The 19,391-nt window shown below is 39.1% G+C and overlaps 1 protein-coding gene across 1 annotated transcript in view; it reads right to left on the bottom strand.

The window, feature by feature from the left end:
* The window catches only part of LOC113164843 (E3 ubiquitin-protein ligase HECW1), a 51,215-nt gene that overhangs the window by 15,468 nt on the left and 16,356 nt on the right, over positions 1-19,391 (bottom strand). Inside the window, exons 5-11 of the mRNA XM_026364358.1 lie at positions 12,011-12,086; positions 9,910-10,079; positions 8,021-8,163; positions 7,812-7,912; positions 6,582-7,573; positions 5,127-5,685; positions 2,129-2,227 (exon numbers count right to left, since the gene is read on the bottom strand). Coding sequence (XP_026220143.1) covers positions 2,129-2,227; positions 5,127-5,685; positions 6,582-7,573; positions 7,812-7,912; positions 8,021-8,163; positions 9,910-10,079; positions 12,011-12,086 — 2,140 coding nt within the window. The remainder of the gene's footprint in view (positions 1-2,128; positions 2,228-5,126; positions 5,686-6,581; positions 7,574-7,811; positions 7,913-8,020; positions 8,164-9,909; positions 10,080-12,010; positions 12,087-19,391) is intronic.

Genomic DNA, 19,391 nt, shown 5'->3' with positions numbered 1-19,391 from the left:
AATGCATCACTGTTTAGATGCTTACTAGTAAGTGAAGGCATCGCCATTGAAATGCAGTTCAGTACCAACACCGCTAGGAAATGAATCTAATACATATATAGACGTAGACAAAATTGTTGGTACCCTTCTGTTAAAGAAAGAAAAATACACAATTACTCGAAACTGACAAAAGGAATAATAAATAAAAATGTACTACAAATTAACTCATAAAAGTCAGACATTGCTTCAGGGTTGTGATTCAACAAAATAAAATAAAAATCAGTCAGTCTACTTATTTAAAGGGTGAAAAGTGGTCACTCTGCTGTTGTACCACACTGAACATGAATCACAGAAAGCTTAGGAGAGAGTTGTCTCAGGAGATTAGAAATAAAAAATAGACAAACATGTTAAAGGTAAAGGCTGTAAGACCATCTTCAAGCAGCTTAATGTTCCTGTGACTACAGGACATTATATTCAGAAGTTTAACGTCGACAGGACTGTAGCCAACCTCCATGGACGTGGCCGCAGGAGAAAGAAAAATTGCAGAGACGGAAAGTAGGAATAATACCCAAAGAGGCCAGAAAAACTTCCAAAGACATAAGAGGTGACATCCAAGGTCAAGGTACATCAGTGTCAGATCACAACTTCAGTGACTGTTGGAGCCATAGTGGACTTAATAAAAGGCAACCGACTCCACTGTTGATAGCAAGTCATAAAAAAGTTTTAAAAATCATATTGATGAGTTACAAAGCTTCTGAGAGAATGTCCTTTGGATAGAGAAGACAAAATTGGAACTTTTTGAAAAGTCACATCAGCTCTATGTTCACAGATGCAAATAGTGAAGCATTCAAAGCAGGTTATGTCCTGGGGCTGCTTTACTGTTGACAGGTGCAGAAGTCTCATTGAGAGTTACAGAAATCGCTTGCTTGCAGTGATTGCCCAGAAGGATTTAGGTTAAAGGTTAAAGGTGCCATCATTTTTGTTTAGGCCAGTTTCATTGTTATTTATTTTTTTTACACTTCTGTTGACAAACAGCTCAAAATGTCTGATTTTCATGAGTTCATTTTTAGTACATTTTTATTTATTATTTCTTTTGTCAGTTTCAAGTTATTATAGTGACCAAAGTGTTTCTTTCTTTCTTTCTTTCTTTCTTTCTTTCCATGTCTGCAAGTATCTAAGTACATTTGCTCAAGTACTGTAATTTAATACAAATCTAAGATAGCTGTACTTTACTGTATGTTTTCTGTTACTTTAACTTCACTACATTGATTTTACAACTTTAGTTACTAGTTACTTTTTGCAAGAGTAGAGCATTATAACAATATATTCAGCTAGTAAATGATGGTTCCTTATTACACACTAAATACCAAGTGGTTAAAACCAACTCCACCTTCACCATCTGTGATGTTGTGTTCCACACACATCAGCTTGGTAACAGATATTTGACTGTTATTTCTTACTACTTCTGTATTATTACTATACATTTGCCAAATAAATCTGGTCCAAACTTGTACATTTATATTATAGCAGCATCAGTACTATTTAAATACACTGATTTCATAATTTCACTGCATGTACTTAAACTTGAGTGGAGACTTTACAGTGGTACTTGTAGTGGATGGTTATTAAGATTAAGATTGTGTTTGATATGTGCTCACTGTGAATCACAGCTGAACTGACAATCCTGCTGCATTGCTTCATTTGGTAAGATCTTATAAACCAGCTGACCATAATCTTACCTGATGTGTTTAGAAAGATCTTACTCAGTAGCAGCTCTTCATAGATCATGGAATCTAAAGGATTCTTCACAAACATGTATCTTTGCATGTAAGGAAAAGGCTCACTTGTTAGAAACTGAGTTGGACAATGAGATAAGCCGAGTTAGTACCTTCCTACTCCAAGTGAGTGAACAGCGGTGAGCCCTTAAACCATCCAACACAGAGCAGCACAGATCAGTATAAAGCTGTACTTCTGAACTAAAGGAATAATCAAGGAGGGACAATGAGATGATGATGGAAAGCACAGAGGAAGAATATGTTTGGGAAGCAAACATACACAGCAGCATGCACACACACAAGCAGCCATACCCACAGCAAACCAAAGTGCTGGATGAGACTCCAGAGTAAGACTGGGAGCTGTTGGTTCTTACTTGGAGGTAAGGCTTGGTCAGTGGCAGCAGGAAAATGGTTTAGGTCATGGCTGGGTCGCAGGACTGGAAGTTGGCCAACAGGAGGGGAGAAGCCTGAGCCTACATGACATCAGAGAGACAGTATGGGATAAATTACCACAAGGCTGGGGATACACTACACCACACTATGAGACTAGGAAAACATACGCTAAAGATGTGCAATCTCTATATTCTGTCACACTTATTAAAGGACATTATGGCTGGAAATTACTTTCAGGAAACAGGAAGTGCCCCTTATGTAAGATGGAAAGCGTGGATGTGGAGGATAAGGCAGTTGGCATATCAACAGTCTTTACCTAACCTTAAAGCAATACAACAAGTACAAGCTGTTCTTGCTGTCCCACTCTCTACAAGAAATTATTTTCCTGGACATAAGCACATGTCCCACGTGGATCGAGCCCTGGACAAATCATTTCTTCGACATGGATTTTAACACATGCATACAGTTGCACCGTGCAAAAAACAGAGAGCAGAAATAACAAGCTGTTAAATTTATCACTGTAAATAAACGTAGTTCGCCAGATAGCAACATTATCAATATGCTGTTTAGATGACTGATGTTGGTGGTAAAATCGAAAATGCCGCAGGTCATAAAAAGCAACTTTGATAAGTGCACACTGTCTTCACTAACCTCAGGTGGTTTTAACACAGGGCATTTGAACACTCTTAACGTTGAGGGGCATTTGATTTCAACCCTCTCACCCTGATTTTCTTATCTGATCTGGTTCTTGAACATGCAGCAGCTTTAGCAAGTCCTAGCTGTGCACATCTGACAGTTTACTCTCAGCAAAAGGAGAAGACACTGATGAAAAAAATTGTTTCTAGAATGACACAATGGTTTTAATAAAATGTTACTATTTATACAAGACTTACAAACAAAGTCGAACGAACAAATAGGAAGTGTAATCCAATATTAACTCTTTGTTTAGCTCTGGTTTGGTCTCCACCACTGTTGCCAGTAAAATGTTATGAAATAATGTAATGATTTTTTCCAGTATTATAAAGGAACTAAAGCCAGCAATTGCATTACAGTTACAATTAGTCCTACAGTAGTAATGCTTACTTTTGCGGCTTATTTTGGGGATGAGGGGGTCAGAGTTTTACTGTACTCACCTTAAATCTGAGTTCAGTGCTGCAGGACTGTATGACATCACAGCTATATTGAAAACCAACTACATTCTAGGATTCAAGCAGAGTATTACTAATGTGCTGTAAACTGTCTAGGGGAATTTTGGAGAGGACAAAATATCTAACTAAAGATTAGTTTTTACTTTTTCTCCACAAACCCTGATGTTTAATATGGTTAAAACTTAACCATGACATCTGAATCCTTGCTGTATAATGCCTTGATTATGGTTTACTAACATCAGCATGGAGCTTTAAATCAATCCTATTTTCCAGCAGAGGTGCTGTCCAGCACACACCCACAGGGCCAACACACTTTTATCCAAAAATAACACCCAACTCATTGCCTTAAAATAGCTACAACTCAGCACTTGAGGCCAGCACCACCCGCTCTCTTCTTTGTTGTTCTAAATTTGGAACAGAATCATCTCTCGAAATATCAAAAATAAGTACTGGCCTAGGCTTAAAATGCCAAGCAAAATAACATACATTGTAGTGATCTAAAGTATGTGTTTAGACAAACTAAATAACAATTATAATTTTAGAATACCAATCACTAGACCAGGCTTGATTTTTGGAAAATAATGTATTGATATTCTTGTAGCATGTATTAGTATAAATTCAAAAAAGCATCTTTAGGTGCAGAATGTGCTGGTGTGTTTTGATGTGAACAGCAGGGGATAAAGAAAACCATTTGAAAGAACAAACCTGGCAGGCAGTCTGGCAGTGTGCCGATTGCATTTCAGAGGAGTGGAATTTCATTTTGTTTCTGCAAGACTGTGACTGGATGACTGTGTTTGTGTGTGTGTGTGTGTGTGTGTGTGTGTGTGTGTGTGTGACCTACTTTTCTATCAGTGTGTATCAGTCGTCATGTAAAATGCACAAATACAGTCTAAAACAGCGAAACAATGCTTGTTTCATATGACTGTAGGCCATACGCATCAGCTAAAACCAAAGGTGGGAACAATTTACAGCTATTCTTTCTACAGGTTTTTTTTTTTTTTGATGTGGTGTTTTTCAATTTACATTTTTCTGTTCTTACTTTTAAATAAAGAAGATTCATCTAGAATAAGTGGTTTGATTTGTGTAAATTAAGTCAGCATTGACTTGAAAAATATTGCTATGTATGGGATTATTACAGCACCCATAAATGGATTATTGAACAGGCCCACTGGGCATATGCCCAGACAGACAGACGAAGAATGACCATGAGAAAAACAACAACAACAACCAAATGGCTAATGCATTGTGTAAGTTGTCTGTGTTTATGTCAGTGGCCCAGGCGAAGGTATCTGGAAGTTAAGTCATAGCAACTGGACTTCTTCCTTGTTAGGTTCTTCCTTGTCTATACTGCAGGTTTGGTTTCACTGGAGCATAAATTTGTGGGCTCGACCCATCTTCAGACTGAAAAAGCTATTTGGATGAGTAGTGAAACGTTTGCTTTGGACTCAACTTGTTACTCAGATTGTGAAAGTTATTAAGAGGCAATGATTAGGGTGGCAGTAGTTCAGGTGGTAGAGCAGTTGTCTACAAACCCCAGGGTAAGTGGTTCAATTCCTGGTTCCTCCTGGCTACTTGTCAAGGTGTCCTTGGAAAAGACACCAAGATCCTGTTGTAGTGCCGATATGTACTGTCTTACACGTGTCCAACTACGATGAAGTATGTCATTATAATAATGACTTCTCCCAGCTCAGTAGCTGTGTGTTTGCTGTCCCTGCCTGACCTTTGAACTCCCAAATAATTATTCCCTTCAAAGCTCTCAAATCATGGCATTAGGGTTAGGACATTCTAACTACTGAATGAAGCAGTGACAAATAAGAATGATTTATCTCACCAGTGGTCCCAGCCACAGTTGGCTCCCCTTGCTCCCTCCTACTGCCCTCCTTCCACCTTCCCGTCCTTCTCTCTCCTCTTGCACCGCCCGCCTCTTGGTCCTCTGATGTGTGGCCGGCATCAGGTACAGACTCAAAGGCATTTTCCTCATCTTCCTCTTCATCCTGGGAAGAAAACACTGTGCTGCCTGAAAGTCTGTTGCTGTCCACTGAAGAGAGGCGGGTGTGGCTGCAGAAGCGGCTCCTTCCCTCATAGCCTGAGTTGCTGTAGCATGATGTGCTATAACAGGAAGTGCTGTAGCAGGAGGTGCTGTAGCAGGAAGTGTCACAAAACTCGCACTCGTTTTCCCCCGGAGGTCTGTGGGGGCTTCCGCAAACTCTTCTTCCTCCTCTGTTAATGGCATTCCCCTCTTCACTTCCCAGGCAGGAGGGAGAGATTCTCCTGACTGCCTCATGTCCTCCACCTTCACCTTCCAGGAGCCGGTTTAGCTCAGAAAGGCGTTCAATGGAGAGACTGCGGGGTAGAGACCGACGGCAGCAGGGACCTGGGCACTCCTGGACCTACAGATATACACAGACACAAACACATGTTCGCAGTCGATATGAGGGGTTAGGTGAGAAACACAACCATAGTTCCGCAGCTATCCTGGCTTCTGTACCAGGGTCCACAGCAAACCAGCATGTAAATCTGCTAATTTGATACTTCAATAAATTATGTGTACAGGAGTAGGGACTGAATTTAACACCCACCTTCATCCACCTTTATCATGTTTCGCATTTTTTAAATTAAACATATAAAAGACACAACAGGTTTCCACAATGACTCTTTTCATTACACTAGAAAATTAAAGAGGTTAAGTTCTTTAAAAATACATGATGTGAAGTTTACTATTAGTAGTTTTTTAATCAACTTAATTTAAGCTAAGTGACATCTCAGAAAAATATTCATTTAACTCATCATCTTAATGTCTTCCCCTCTAACCTCAGCTATCCTCCCAGTGTTTCCCCAGTGGTGTTTTGATATGTGATTGTAGAGAGTTATGCCCCCGAACACTTGTACCAGTGATGTCTAATAGCTGGCAGCTGGCCTAGCTGACCTAAAAAACTTTTTAATATTGCAGCCTGACCTGCAGCAGAACTGTGTTGTTAAACTGTGATATCTATTTGGGAACGATTTGTTGTTCTCGCTTGCAGCTCTTCGCTTTTCTATAATTTCAACCTAGTTTCATAAATGCCTGTATTTAATGATGACAGTAAGAGTTAATGATGACATGATGTTTTTCATTTGCTTGAATTTCTACTGTTTAATAATGCACTATAAAATGTATTGTTGACATATTACATTTCTTATTAGGTGCATAATCTACACTCCAATATTACCAACAAAATGCCTATCAGATTGAATGGGAATTACCAAATTCTGAAAGCCCATCTGAATTAGCGAAATCCAGCTATACCTGAGAGGGAGACTGGGTTGTATCCTCCTCTTCCTCGTCTTTCTGCCCCTTCTCCTCTCTGTCTATGGAGGTTTTGAGTGTTACTGATGTGGAGGTGGTGTCTTGAATGGAGCTTGTATTCTGTCCCTCCCCGGACTCCTCCTCCTCCTGACTTGGAGGTCTTTGTTGGGCTGAGGGGAGACTGTGGAGGAGGTGGTGAATCCGGATGTAGTGAGATCGCGGCGTCTCTGGCTCACCGCAAGCTGATGCGATTACAGTCTCCAGCTCTGACACAGGCAGAGAGCAGGGGCGGTTTTTACGGCGCAAGGGAGTGTGGGAGTTGTAGTTTGAAAAGAGGGACTGGCAGGTGCAGGAGGTGCAGCTTCTGTCTCCTCCCTCTGTCGCCTCGTGTGTGGAATCTCCAGCTGGCTCTGCAGGAGCCTCTTGGGATGTGGTGTTTTCCTCTGTGGGAACCTCAGCAGTTGTGGCCCCATCATCTGCTGTTACTGCTACAGGATTGTCAGAGTCTGACTTTGGCTGTGCTTCCTCCCCAACCTCTTTTTCTTCTGAGGCTGCCTCTTCTGCATGAGGTGCACATGCTGCTATCTGCTCCTCCACTCCTTCCTCCTGCTGCCTTTCCTCCTTTGCTCCCTCTTCTCCCTCCATGCCACCACTCTCCTCCTGCTGTTGAGCTGAGGCTCCCTCCACCAGCTCAACCTGGAACTCAGTGGTTGGTGGTCTCTCCCTCACTGTGCTCTCCTCCTCCACAGTTCCCTGCTCCACCCCTGATGATGCCCCTACCTCATCGTTCTCAGCAGCAGGTTGGACTTCAGCTGTGGTAACTGAAGGTGTATAGGGGACCGAGTCAGGATGGACATCCAAAGGAAGGTCAGGCATGTCAGGACCCACACTGAGCGTGTCATCATCAGGTGCATCAGCAACATTGTTGACGTCTGCTGCATTTCCCCCCTCAGAATGGGCTGCCTCTATGACCAGGGAGAGCTCCTCATCATCTAAGAAAAGAACGAACATACTTGTTTTTATTAATGTGTGAACAACTTACTTTTGGCAGCTGTTTACTCTAAATTGTATTCAAGTTGTATTTCCTGTTCATAAACAGTATACACTAATGTACAGTGTTAATTATCCATGATAACTAACCTAACCCCCATATTTTCTCATGTTTACCAAAGAGATAGCAGAGATCATAAGTGTATGCTGGTACTGTATATATCATTATGCCCATTGTACCTGGATGAATAGAGGAGGTCAGCTCAAAGCGAAACTGCAGCTGGCCACAGACATGATCTGTTGGCAACCTGCGACCCAGAGAATAACTAACAACGCGATCCCTGCAGACAAACAAAGACAGTCAGAAATTGCAAAACAAACATTTCCGTGTGAATGTACACATGTGTGTGTGTACATGGAGTGTGTGTGTATGTGTTTGCATGTTATACCCAATGGCGTGTTTTTCCAGCAGCCTCTGGACAGGGACAGAGAGCTTCCCAAGGAAACGCTTAATTATTGGTCGACTCTTGGCAAACTTATCCTTGACCTCGATCTCCAGCACATCAGTGGGCAGTGACACAAAGTTAAACCTCTGGAGAAAAGCAGACATAGTGGAGAGAGAATTTTAAGATCAATGTGGCTGGATTGGGATGATATTTGATATTTGTATATGTATCTTTGGCAACATTTTCAGTAGAACATACAGTTACAGTTGCTGCTTTATTTTATTTTTATACATTGCAGCTTCATGCTAAAAATATAAAAACTGGGAAGACATGGAATAAGGGGATAAACCCAAAAGTGCAAATTTATTCTATGTTTCATATACTTCAAAAGCTTAAAGACGCTGCTATTTACCTTAAAAACTCAAGTTAAGATACTGTTGTAATACAGCAAACGTTTCTATTCCACGTCTATAGTCACTTATATACAGCAACGGTAAGAACAGCTCAGCTGAAGAAAATCACTAGTTCATCATTACTTTAGGACAATGTCAGTCAATCTAGAAACTTCTAAGGTAATGCCAAGTGTATCTCTACCACGTCACCAAAGTGAACAGGTGGTAATTGTACATGGACACAGCAGTTGGTGGAGGCCTCGGGGCAATATCCAGGCCAGACAGAGCTTTATTTTGCACTCATTGCTGGGGCGAACGGTATTGCTTGCATGCCACTTCGGAAGTTTTTCATCAGCCTTCCACTTGATCATTTTACATTAGACCATCTACAGCAGTCCTTCCAACTAGGTTTAGATTAAGTTCCTTAAGATAAAAGGCTTCTTAAATTGAATGACTTGACAAAAAAATAAAGTTGCAGTTCCACACCTAAACTCAATCGGTCCAAAACTCAAATATATAAATAGTAATGCAACACACAAAATCTGTGACCTCTGGTCATTTGTGCATTAAAAATAGATAAAATGACAATTTAAAGTTGTTGAAAATTACCCATGACCTTAATCAATAGCAGTAAATTTGATATACTTTGCAGTTAAATGTGCACATTTGTCAGAAATCCCTTCATAGAGTACAGAAAATTTTCATGTTAAACCATTATGCCGCTAATCTGCTTTGTCCACAACAATGAACCTTCCAGTAACATATGGCTTTCCAAGAAAAAGTCCTAAATGAGAAAATCAATTGGCTGATCTTGTTTTCCACACAGCAAACATGATTTTCATGGATTACATTGATCCTCTTACTCTACTGCTGAAACCAAAGAAGAACCCACCCATCTCTTTTGCTTGTTTCCACTGTTTGTTTCTTGGGTTCATAGAAAGAGCTGTGATTTTCCTAGGGATCTGTTCTCCTTTAAATAATAAAATATTGAGAGAAATTGTCCTTAGCTTAATTCCTCCTATATTATTTAGATCCTTGTTTTCTTCCCACCCATGCTGTTAAAAGATGCATCTCATTCATTCAATGGAATTTGATTTCATAAGTGTATTTGGCTGCTTGACCTGTTGCACTAATCAATTTTTAAAAATCCTTTATTTCAGTAGCCTGTTACTGTCTCTCACAGAAACATTAGACTGTCAGTTTTTAAATGAAAAAGTAACATGCTCGCAATGTAGATGTAAAATACTAAAACTATACAAAGTGCCATAATGGTTTGTGCTTGTGTTAAATATTCAGAAAAACCCAGCCGGTGTCCTGTTTCTTTGGTTTAATATCAAAGTCCAGCTTTCCCCAACTGCAACAGCTTTAAAGTTGCATTTAACATGTACAACCAAGCAATATAAGATACAGATAATGTTACCTAAAGTACTTAAACATCTTATTATAGCACAGAAAGCTATGAATATGTGTGAATGAAAGTGTATGGCTGTGTGTGTGTACCTCTGTGACCCACTGTGGGTTGACTGTATTGCAGACCACTCCAGAACGTTTCTCCTGACCATGGTGTGGAAGTGAAGGGAAGATGCTGTGCTTTCCAGGCTGTATGGAGAGCTTCAGGTAGGGGTCAGGATTGAAGAACATCCCCTTCTTCAAACCAACAGCTTGAAGGTCTGAAGGACACAAAATCTTCAAATGATCATGTGCTCCACTCAACAGCACCAGCCTACCTGAACTCCTCATCTTCATCCTGGTCTACAATCCCTCTCGCTCACTGCAATCTGCAAGCGAACAGTGCTCTTACCTCACCTTAAAAGATTCCAGGGAAAACTTTTCATCTCTGTGGTTCCACGATGGTGGAACGTCCTACCCACAGCTGCACGCTCATCTGCCTCACTCTTAATTTCCAAAAACTTGCTGAAAACAGAACTCTTCTGAATCTTTCTTTGCACTTAAATCTTTCTCTGCAATCAAATCTCTCTCTACCTAAAACTTAATAAATAAATAAATAAATAAAATAAACATTTTTGTACTTATACCCCATTAAACTGAAACAGCTCCTTCTAGAGCACTTTACTTCAAAGTTTGTCCCCTTGGCTTAGATTTTTTTTTTTTTTTGCTTTGTACATCACTAGTAAGTCGCTTTGGATAAAAGCAGCCAAATAACTAAGGTAAATGTAAATGTTAATGTGATTTGATGAAATATAAACAAACTGAATTTAATATAATTGAGCATCTTTGCTCCTTGTTTATTTTTCAAAATCTGTAACCTAAATCCACCACATCTCTTACACAGTTAAAAAAAGCACTGCAGCAAACACCTGACAGTACAGACAGATTGCGGAGGGAAACTTTACTTGGGCCTGACTCTTACATAACCTGCTGTTTTTCCACTCTTTCAACCCTGTAGTTCATTCAGTATATAAGAATCATACAGTATGAGTAAGCAGGCTTCATGAAACATTAGGCTCAAATATGATCCGCACCGCAATAACTCATTATCGGGTTATGGTTATTGATGACAAGTTGATGATAAGGAAGCGGTATCACTCTGTAACATCGTCTCTCTGAACTCTGAAGAATTTGGGAAATAACTAAATGTATGTCACTGATACTGAAGTGAACACTTGGAAAGCCTGAAGAGACATTCAGAGACAGACAATGGGACACTTCAAGAACCAATTTAAACCCTGTATACATGCAGACTATAGCCCAACACAACACACATTATAAAACACAGGCTTACAGGTGTGAATGTGCATAACTTTGTCTTGTCTTTTGCCCCACATTGACATACGTACATGTATCTATTTTGGTGTGAAATTTATTTAAGAGCATGATTTCTCATTCCAAAAGCATAAGAGTTGGTAACCCTGATTTAATCTTAAGAATACAATAAATGATGGCTGTTCCCTGTCTCCAAAGCACACATTTAAGATAATAAAAGGCTTTTAATGAATCTGACAGATACTGTATTTGATTCTGTTTACAGAGGACGAGTGAGACCATTCTAAATGTCTTAATGTTTCAAAGAAAAATTGCAGTGACAGTAATGTGTACAGGAAGAGCTAATTTCTCATATACTTAGTTTGCTAAAATGCAGACAAATATAGGCTAAGTTGTTGCCCACAGCTAACTCACAAAATCCAACATTCCATCATAATTCCTGTTTACATCCCCAAAAGCAAATATAGTTCCAAAACTCAGAGCATTAATTAGGCTCTTTAATAGAAGTACGATTAATATTAAAATGCAATTGCTTTAATTTGGCATCAGGGGAGGCCCACATCATCAGGCTTTGAAAACTAAATGCTCAGAGGACAGAATTACTCCATTTCTCTTGTGAAAATGCAAATGATGCTGTAATCAATCCTGTGGACTGTAATAAAAATCAACTGACTGTACATTCATCAAATGACAGCATTTACATAACTATGTTGTGGCTTTTCAATGATGAGTCAACCATTGCTGTTAGACAGTGAACACTGCGGGTCAAGACAAGAGTCTGATGAAGATGCATGAACAAATTAACTAAAAGACACTGAGCACTGAAGCAAAATACAAAAAAATAAAATAAAAACACACATACATGCATATAGCTTACCTGAAAGGGAAAAGTTAATGAGTCTTCTGTTACCCAACCCGTGGTTGACTTCTGGACTAACCACTGGCTTTAATACCTAAAGACACAGACAGACATGAAGAGTAAACGACTGTGTATAAATGAGAAGAACATGAAAACACACTCAAAGCTTCCTCCTCTTCTACAGCAGCATCTTCCTTCCTTTCCTGTAAGATGAAACTTTAATGATGCCCATTAGGAAAGTGGGCCACTGCAGCCAAATAAGAGTATACAAGTAAAAGAAAGAAAATAACAGCATATGTAGGAAGTACTGTAGGTAAAAGTTGAATAGCAAAAAAAAACAGCTAATAGAATACACTATGAATGCTGTCCTTCAAATCACAAAGGCATTAGATATAGTTTAATGGTCCAATCTCATTTCAGCACAGTGCTTTCATTCAGGCTGACAGCATCGTGCAATCAATCTACTGTCTGCGTTATCCTGCCCGCCAGTGCGCTTACATGCACTCAATTAACCAGGTTACTGAGTGAAACCAGGTTTCTCTGCTAATCGGGGAACAAGTTTACACACTCAAGATACCTGCCTACTGGAAGGTCAATTATACATGCAGCAAAAGAGTAATCTGATTATTCCTTTTCCTTTTTTTTGTGTGACGAAGGAGGTGACGGACAGCTCTGTGGGGGACACGTGGCGAAAAGCAGACAGCACTCAGTGCAAACTGTCTGAATTTAAGAAACGCTTGGTGAAATGTTACGATTTTTTTATTTAACAAGGAGGAAGCTTCGCTCTGTGTAATGATCTCTCCTTTTATCCAGCCGCTCCTCTAAATTTATAGTAAATAGTAAACAGCTCTCTGAGAGAAATCTAACTTGGAAAATCTGCTTTCTCTAATCTCATATCCCGATTAACCAGGTTTCTTGGTTACATGTCACTTAATTAATCTTTTTTTTTTTTTAGAAAGCCAACTGTAAACGCACTAAATGACTCTTCAGCCATGAAGAAAGAGAGTGGAGAAAACACAGGAATAGGTAAATACTATGCTGTGTCAGCTCCACCATAGACAGACATGGACAAAATAGTTGGTACCCTTCTGTTATAGAAAGAAAACCTACAATGGTCAAACTGACAAAAGTAATAAAAAATAAATATTACTAAAAATTACTGATGCACATCCTTCTAAACCAGTCGCTGCAAACAAGTGATTTCTGTATCTCTCAATGAGACGTCTGCATCTGTTAACTGGTATTTTGGCTCCTCATAAGCAAACTGCTCCAACTATCTCAGGTTTGAAGGGTTCCTTCTCTAGATTGTATGTTTCAGCTCTTTCCACAGATGCTCAATGTGATATAGAGCAGGACTCGTAGAGGGCCACTTCAGAATAGTCCAATGATATGTTCTTAGCCATTCTTGGATGTTTTTTGCTGTTAATATCCTGTTGGGAGGACCCATGACCTGTGACTCAGACCAAGCTTTCTGACTCTGGGCAGCACTTTTTGCTCCTCAATAGAATGAGATTTCATAGTACCTTTGAACATTTATGTGACTCTATGGTGCATTTAGACACACACCACATGTCCTTTTTTACATTTTCTGGTTTTGTAGAAGCCGCTGCCCGAGTGGTTCATTCAAAGTTTGTGCTTGAAATGATGTATTGCAGAGTTATGGGGGTGTGTGATGCAACACCAGTTGTTTCTGAGAGGGTCTGTTCGCACAGACTTTTTGCTCACTATAATCTAAATCATACAATTGTACATAATCGTAAAATGGGCACTGTAAGCTATCCAGAGCTCATTAGTATAGTGGCTAGTGCTTTGTCTGCCACATAAGAGACTGGGGTTTCATTTTGTCATTGGTTGGTTAAGCAGTTGGTCATGAGCTGTACAGTTAAGGGTTTATCTCCTGTTTCCTTCTGGCCATATGTCAAAGTGTCCCCGGACAAGACCATTTGCACCTTATATGCAGCTCTTGTCCAGATGAATTTACCCAAGGGGATTAATAAATTACATCATAATATATAAATTATATCAACATAAAAATACTCCAACTTCCTTAATTCTATAGCTTTTCTATTAGTTTTCAGTTCCAGAAAAATCCAGTTGTAAAAAACAGTATTAGGCAAACATTGTAGATTCTCTACCCCTCTAGCACTATTACCTATTGGCAAATATAATGACAGTGTACAAACATTTAGTTAGCAGCTTTATATTATTTGTCAGTGCTGATTACAAATGACAAACGGCAGCAGGTTCTCAGCTGTCACTAATGAACATTGGTATCAGATCAGACTCAGCATAGTTGCCAGAGCTGAGGACTCAAACCACGATTGAGGCCAGAAAACATCCCTGATAACTAAATTTAAATAATAATTTATCGGAATTTTCATCTATTAAAATTAAACTAATTAAAATTCCCAAATTTGTAAATCTTTTAGAAACTGATTCTTAAAAGAACAATATAAATACCCTTGTTTCACCTATTGTATATAACTCAAATAATGCTGTCCTGGTAACCACATTTTTCAGGTGTGCCAACGATATTATGTTATGCAGCATCAGCTAATTATCAAACAAATCACTAAGCTGTTTTCAGACTTCCACACTAAAAAAGTTGGCTTCTGTGTTTTTGCAATAAATGTGTTGACAGCTATTGGATAGACTCCCAATTCTGTAAACCCATTCAGTAATTTTTACCCTCTCCCAGATCCCTCTCATTTTTTCTGTAAAACCACAAGATATTGAACATATATTAGATATTTTGGTTCCAACTATTGGTTGATGACATTACTGTCCTCTTTCAGGATTTGTTTTTTTTTTGGCGATCCCTTAACTCATTATCCTAATTATCAAGTTTCACTTTGTCCAATACTTTAGTTTATGACAAAATATGTAATGTAACAGACAATATAAAGAGTAAAGTGAACACAGTGATTTCTGCTTAGCTGGGAGTAAATTAACTTTCAGACTAGACCAATCTCAAAAAGCAGCACAGTTATGTCTGGGTAGCCATTATAGGAACAAAAAGAGCCTGTGTGCCGTACACTTCCAAAATACTGTAGCATTTCCTCACAAAACTCTATGTCAGGTCTGAATGCTTATGCAACTGGCATAGGAATAAAAAAAGAAGCAGTGAAAACAACAAGATGAATGGATAAAGGAAATGACAGATGTTTGGACCAATTCATTTTAATGAGATGCTAATCTGCCTTGCTGAGCACAGTCAGAGAGAAAAGTGCCAGCTCCTTCTCCTCAGCAATTCTAATCTCACAGTTAAACCAAATGACAACTTCATCCATCTGCATCACAATTTCTATAATCTACCACCTATTGCAAGATACAAGGGAGACCAAATACCCAGGCTCTAAAAATAAAAAAAGGAATGGAATATATAATTTACGAGCATCCTTTAAGTGTTGCAAGAATCATAAATAATGTATGATGAAATATATTTTACACAATGAAAGCTGGCTTTCCCCAAAGATGAAGAGACCGAAAGAGACGGCCTATATTTACAAAGTATATCCACATCTGATTACACGTCAGATACACTCAGTGTTTAAGGTATTTTAATTTCAACTGGTGAATACTACGATGAAGAGTGATCTGAAGGCCAGTTCGTGACTTCTACTTGTCCTTGGACAGACACGGATGCAGACTGCAGATGCAGAAACAGTTCTATCGATGCTACAGCCAGAGTTTTACACACAGACTGAACAACAAAGCTGACAAGGAACAGTGTGTACTATTGCTTAACATGAATAGGAATTTGAAATTAACAGTACGTACACAAAATGAATATCTGTTTTTTTCGTCTAGTGCATGTGCAGTGTTGAGAGCAGGTCTGGTGGGGGTAGTTTGTCAAATACCATAATCTAATGTCAGTCACTCAGTAGTCATCTTGCACCTGGTACTCTATGACATCTGGAGAACTCTAAATCAGTTCAGACATAATCTCATTAAGTTAAAATCACAAATACCAACTTTTCAAAGTGGTGAAATATATCACAATATACATCACTATTAGATAGAGCCTATTTGGAAAGACTGGATGAGACATGCCTTCATGAAATTAGAAGCATTATTAACACTTATTAATGGGTATTTTGTTCACCACCCAATAGTGTCATTCACATATAAAGATGAATCGACAGTCTTTGATCAAATGTTTTCCTACTACTGTGTTCCTGATTCTGACTTCCACAAGATGAGCTACAGCTATTAAATGGGTATAGTTATGGATTTAATGGGTCATTTTTGGTGTTAAAAAAAAACACAACTAAAACAGATTCAGAGATGTTGTATGAATTCTCATTGACACAATTTCTTCATCCTGCAGTAGTTCTGCACAATTAATCTAACCACAGTTGTAACATCAACCTGTGAAATTATAACTACAAAAGGTTGCAATTCAATTACAGAGCATTCACAAAGCATTGAGACCTCCTTCACTTATTTAAATTTTGTTATATTGCCGCCAGATACTACAATTATTCAAATGCATTCTTTTCACTCAGTAGCCCTTAATGACAAAGTGAAGACAGAATTCAAGAAACCTTTGCATGTATGAAAATGCCACAACTAAAATATCACATTAGCACAGTAATGAGACCCTTTGCAACAACTTAAAATTTAGCTCAGGTGCAAATTTCAAGTGCAAATTTCTCTTGATTGTTGCTAAATGTTCCTACACCATGATTGGAGCTCACCTGTGTTAAATTACTCTAAAAACTTTATAGAAGGCCTCACAGTTAACAATGCATACTGTATCAGAAACCAAAAACCACAAGGTCAAAGAAACTGTCTGCCAGATCTGGGAAAGGCTGCAAAGGTTTCTGCTGCACTGAAGGTCCCCATAAGTACAGTGGCCTCCAAAATTATCAAACAGAAGAAGTTTACCATAGAATATGCATACCACAGAATAGCCCGACCCTGAAGTGGTGCCCAAAATTAGACCTCTGTTATCGAGTGACACTGAGCAGAGAATCAAGAGAAATTTGTATCAGAACAGAGAATAGAAATTCTCATGGAAGTCAGGAAATAGAATTCAGGAAATGGAAGTCAGGACTTCCATGTCATACTATGAATGTATGACATTGGAAGTCCTGACTAGTAAAAAGGCAACAAAATGCAATTGGAGAGTGTTTGAAAGCATTGCCACATGCCATTTGGCAAGAAGGATGATGTGCATGTTCTGTACACCGTTAGCAAGTGTGTGTGAGTGACTTCAGAAAATGATCTGCACCCTAAACAAGAGGTATTGGTTGTTTGTAGGTTTAAGTGTAAATGACAATAATCACAATAATAATGTTTCACTAAATTGTGCAGCCCTACTGTGCAGCTTTTAATTAAAATCTAGAAGTTAAGAAAAACACTCTTAACAACACCTTTAAAGCTGTATCTTGTTTTTAAATCTGAAAAAATGCAGTTCAGTCATTAGCCCATGTGCTGCCTGTCTGGCTACAGTATATACTGTAGTATGTGTGGCACAAAGCTAAAAATCTGAATTTTCAAAATGCTGAGCTATTTCCATTTTACTAGTAAATATCAACCCACTGTGTTTTCTTTTGTGTCATTTACTGCTGAGGTTCAGCTAGACAATTCAGTGTGTCGGTGACGTAATCTGACACAAGAGAAAAAGGGAAAGGAAAGATCACAGAATAAGTTGTCACAAGCGTATGTGTAAGAAAAGAGAAAAACATAGACAATGCTAAAACCTATGGTTACCCAAGCTATCCAGCTGAGCCTTGTCCTCCTTCTGCTCCTCCTCTCAGGATGACTGGGAGACAGCAGTCCCAGCTGGAGACACATGCCGTCCATCACACACATACACAAATGTTGTGTCTTCTGTCTGCAGCATCTGACAGTTCTGACTGGCTAGAGTAAACAGCAGTTAAAACACACAGCTCTTGCTCCACTGCCTTCTTGTCTGTCCATTTTCTCTTTTCTTGTCTTTCTCCTCTTTCTTCTCTCCTTGCATGTTGGCCTCCAGCAGTTTGACCTGGTGCTTTCTCCCTCTTGCCTCTAAAAATCTAAATGACTTACCTGGACTGCATTCTGTCTCCTACTGTCTCCACTCTTCCTCCCTCTCTCTCTGTCTCTCTTTCTATGGCGGTTATTTTTATTCCTTTGTGCTCAGGAAGCAAGTGCAGATCAGGTTCTGGGCCCATCAGCATTTCTAGGGGCCCACAGCAGCAGAATGGAAAGGTAAATATGGAAATCCAATCACCCAGCTGGACGCCCTCAGGGTCTGACTGATAGATGCTTTAGAAGGGCACTGACAACTGATAGACTGAGAAAGATGTGGTACTTGTACTATTTTTTTTTTATTATTAGTTAATGTGAGAATTTCTCATATTCACAGCAGGAAGTAAGAAAAGTTGGTACCAAGAGTTATATGTGGGTAAAAGTATACGTATTTTGTGGAACTGACAGTTCCATGAGACGATGCTGTAGAGATGGCCGCACAGGCAGAGGAGTATGGTTAAAAAGCAAAGCTCCAGCTAGCAGAGGCTCCTAGGCGGAACACTGTCTAGCATGGCATGCTGTTTGTTGCCATGCTAGATTGAGAATAGGTTTCAAAAATGTTTTAAATGTGCATTAGGTCAAAGAGTAGTCGTTGTGTTTGGTCAGTATTAGTAGGTCTTGGCTCATCGGTTTGCTCCATTATATTTGGTCACGCTTTTAAAGCCCAACATTGTAATATGCGATCTGTTCTCCAAACATCTCCCTTTAAGTAATGTGGGAGATACAGCATTTTCTATTTATGCTCCAAAACTGTAGAGATACCTAGGTAGATTTGCTTTCCAAAGTTAATTAACCTCCAGGTCTTTTTGTAGTGTTTGCAGTCAACTTGTCTCTCCAGGAAATCTTTGCTTTGTTCATCTTTTTGTTCTCCAAAATTCAGCTATGATGTTTGTTTGGATTTGACTGAGTGTATTTGTTAATGCAAACTGCAGCAATATGATAAAAGTATCTTATTTACATCCATGCGCTGTGTATCACAGCCACTACTGCAGGTTGGTGAGCAGGACAAGAACCTATTTACAATAGCTGCTACAACTCCTTTATAATACTGGCTTGCGCCTATCCTTGTCATGTTGTGCAGTATCTTTGCATCATGTTCTCTCCTTCAGCAGCCTTAGGGCAGAGTGACTATCTCTCTAACCACATCAGATCTCCAGAAGAAAGCTTTTTACTTCCACTATATAGTGGGGTGGCACGACCAAGAGCATAAAACATTCAGAAATGCTGCAATACATCACACAATAATTTGTCTAAAGAGAGTCTCAGTGTGACTCCACTACATGCTTTTTTTGTTTTGTTTTGTTTTGTTTTACTAAAATATACTATTATTAGTATAATAAAATATAAAGTGTTATGAAAAGCTTCCAACTAAAAACTGGGA

This window comes from Anabas testudineus, chromosome 2, assembly GCF_900324465.2.
Source record: "Anabas testudineus chromosome 2, fAnaTes1.2, whole genome shotgun sequence".
Lineage (NCBI taxonomy): Eukaryota > Metazoa > Chordata > Actinopteri > Anabantiformes > Anabantidae > Anabas > Anabas testudineus.
This window is presented reverse-complemented; position numbering and strand designations above follow the sequence as displayed.